Here is a 1,612-nt window from a genome sequence, read left to right as displayed (position 1 = left end):
CATCAATGTCAAATCCACCGAGCTGGAACGAGACTTCTAGGAGGAGGGACAAAAGTTAAGATCAGGGTAGAGCGCAGAGACCAATCACCCCAAGGGCACGGTTCACCGATGCCGACACCTGGCAATGGAAAGAATATTTCATGACCTGGGAATTTAAGGCTTCAATCTAGAGATCAAACGTGCCCCAAGCTTCGTTAATGGTGCCATTGAATCAAATACGTTCATCTGACTTGCGAGCCACCCCGGAGTTGGCTCTGAACTGATTGACTGCATCAATTCAACTTGAAGTTTTGGACATTCTGAGAAGTACCCGTCTCGACTCTTGATATTCTCATCATCTCTCGCAAGTGTCTGCTTTCCTCATGTCACTAGTCGAGCAAGGAGTTTATGGTAGGTCAGCAATGAGCTTATCGTAGACCGTCGAGTCTTCCGTCTCTGCCGGTCGATTCATCTCTGCTTTCTCGCGGATAATCTGTATAGCAATTTCACTGCGCGGTTTTACGCTTGCTTCAAACTGGACAGGGCCAAATACGGGGTATGCGTCGGCTGAAGGCGAAATTAGCAAAATCCGATCAGGCTTGATATGAGATTACTTACAATAACCCGGAGATGGAGGCTTCTTAGGATTCCCCTCGATGTCAAACGCCCACAAGATGCGGCTAATCATGATATAAAGACTGGCATCCGCCACATGCTTACCAGGGCATTCTCGGCGCCCTGCACCAAAAGCGTAGTGCAGACCTGCATGATTGGCCTCGGGAGCGGCTCTATCATCGTTGCAGGGGAGGTATCTTTCGGGAACCCACTTCTCCGGCTGTGCGAAAATTCCGGGGTCATTATGGACGGCATAGATGCGCCGCTGGGGATATTCTTCCCCCTGTACACATCTGCTTCGCTCGTTGCGTGTACAAAAGCCAAAGGGGTAGCGGTCGCCCATCGATGCGTCTCGTTCACGACGGCTGTAATGTACGGGAAATGAGGTCGGTCTTCCCAACTTGGAAGGCGGTCACGTCCCACGACTCGATCAACCTCTTCTTGCGCCTTTTTGATTGCTTCTGGGAACAGCACTGCCGCTTTGAAGAACCACTGGAGCGTTGTGGCAGTAGTGTCAGTGCCGGCCGCCATCGTTTTTGCAATAATGTGGGGAGGCTCCGTCTCGTCGAACTTTGACCCCTCCTCCTTCAGAAGGCGGGCCAAAAAGCAGTCAGGCGCGGTGCCGTTCTTCACTCTTTCTTTCATGACCTTGTAGAAGACGAGGAAGAACGGCATGATCTGGTTTCGAATTTCGATTGCGGAAGCGCGCCAAGGGGCCAACGCGTCGGGGAGGGAGTCCAGGATCGGGATCCAATCTACGAGCCACGCCCTAGGACGAATGTTTTTAAACATCATCAGCATCCTTTTGTTAGTCTGTTGCGGAATCAAAGAGTCGGCCTTTTCAAACCGGCATCCTAAGCTGTTCACAGCGTTAGAAAGAGAGTTCTCTGTTTGGAAAAAGGCCCGCCGACGCATACAGCATGCTAAATGTTACGCTTGCTGAGTACCTCGTAACTTCTCGCCAGAACCCATTTTGTTCGTCCAGCAGATTCTTCAGTGAAGTCTTTCCAATGTCCCG

General features: G+C 51.1%; 1 protein-coding gene across 1 annotated transcript; it reads right to left on the bottom strand.

The window, feature by feature from the left end:
* Nucleotides 1-385: 385 nt before the first annotated feature.
* Z518_09649 (uncharacterized protein) lies at nucleotides 386-1,395 on the bottom strand (the record flags this gene model as incomplete). The annotated part of the gene is made up of 3 exons (XM_013412266.1): nucleotides 386-546; nucleotides 598-859; nucleotides 910-1,395. 3 exons carry the CDS (start codon nucleotides 1,393-1,395, stop codon nucleotides 386-388), a joined length of 909 nt encoding a protein of 302 aa, XP_013267720.1.
* Between the last annotated feature and the right edge of the window lie 217 nt (nucleotides 1,396-1,612).

This window comes from Rhinocladiella mackenziei, assembly GCF_000835555.1.
Source record: "Rhinocladiella mackenziei CBS 650.93 unplaced genomic scaffold supercont1.8, whole genome shotgun sequence".
NCBI classification, from domain to species: domain Eukaryota; kingdom Fungi; phylum Ascomycota; class Eurotiomycetes; order Chaetothyriales; family Herpotrichiellaceae; genus Rhinocladiella; species Rhinocladiella mackenziei.
The sequence above is the reverse complement of the archived record's forward strand: the minus strand, read 5'-3'. Positions and strand labels throughout refer to the sequence as shown.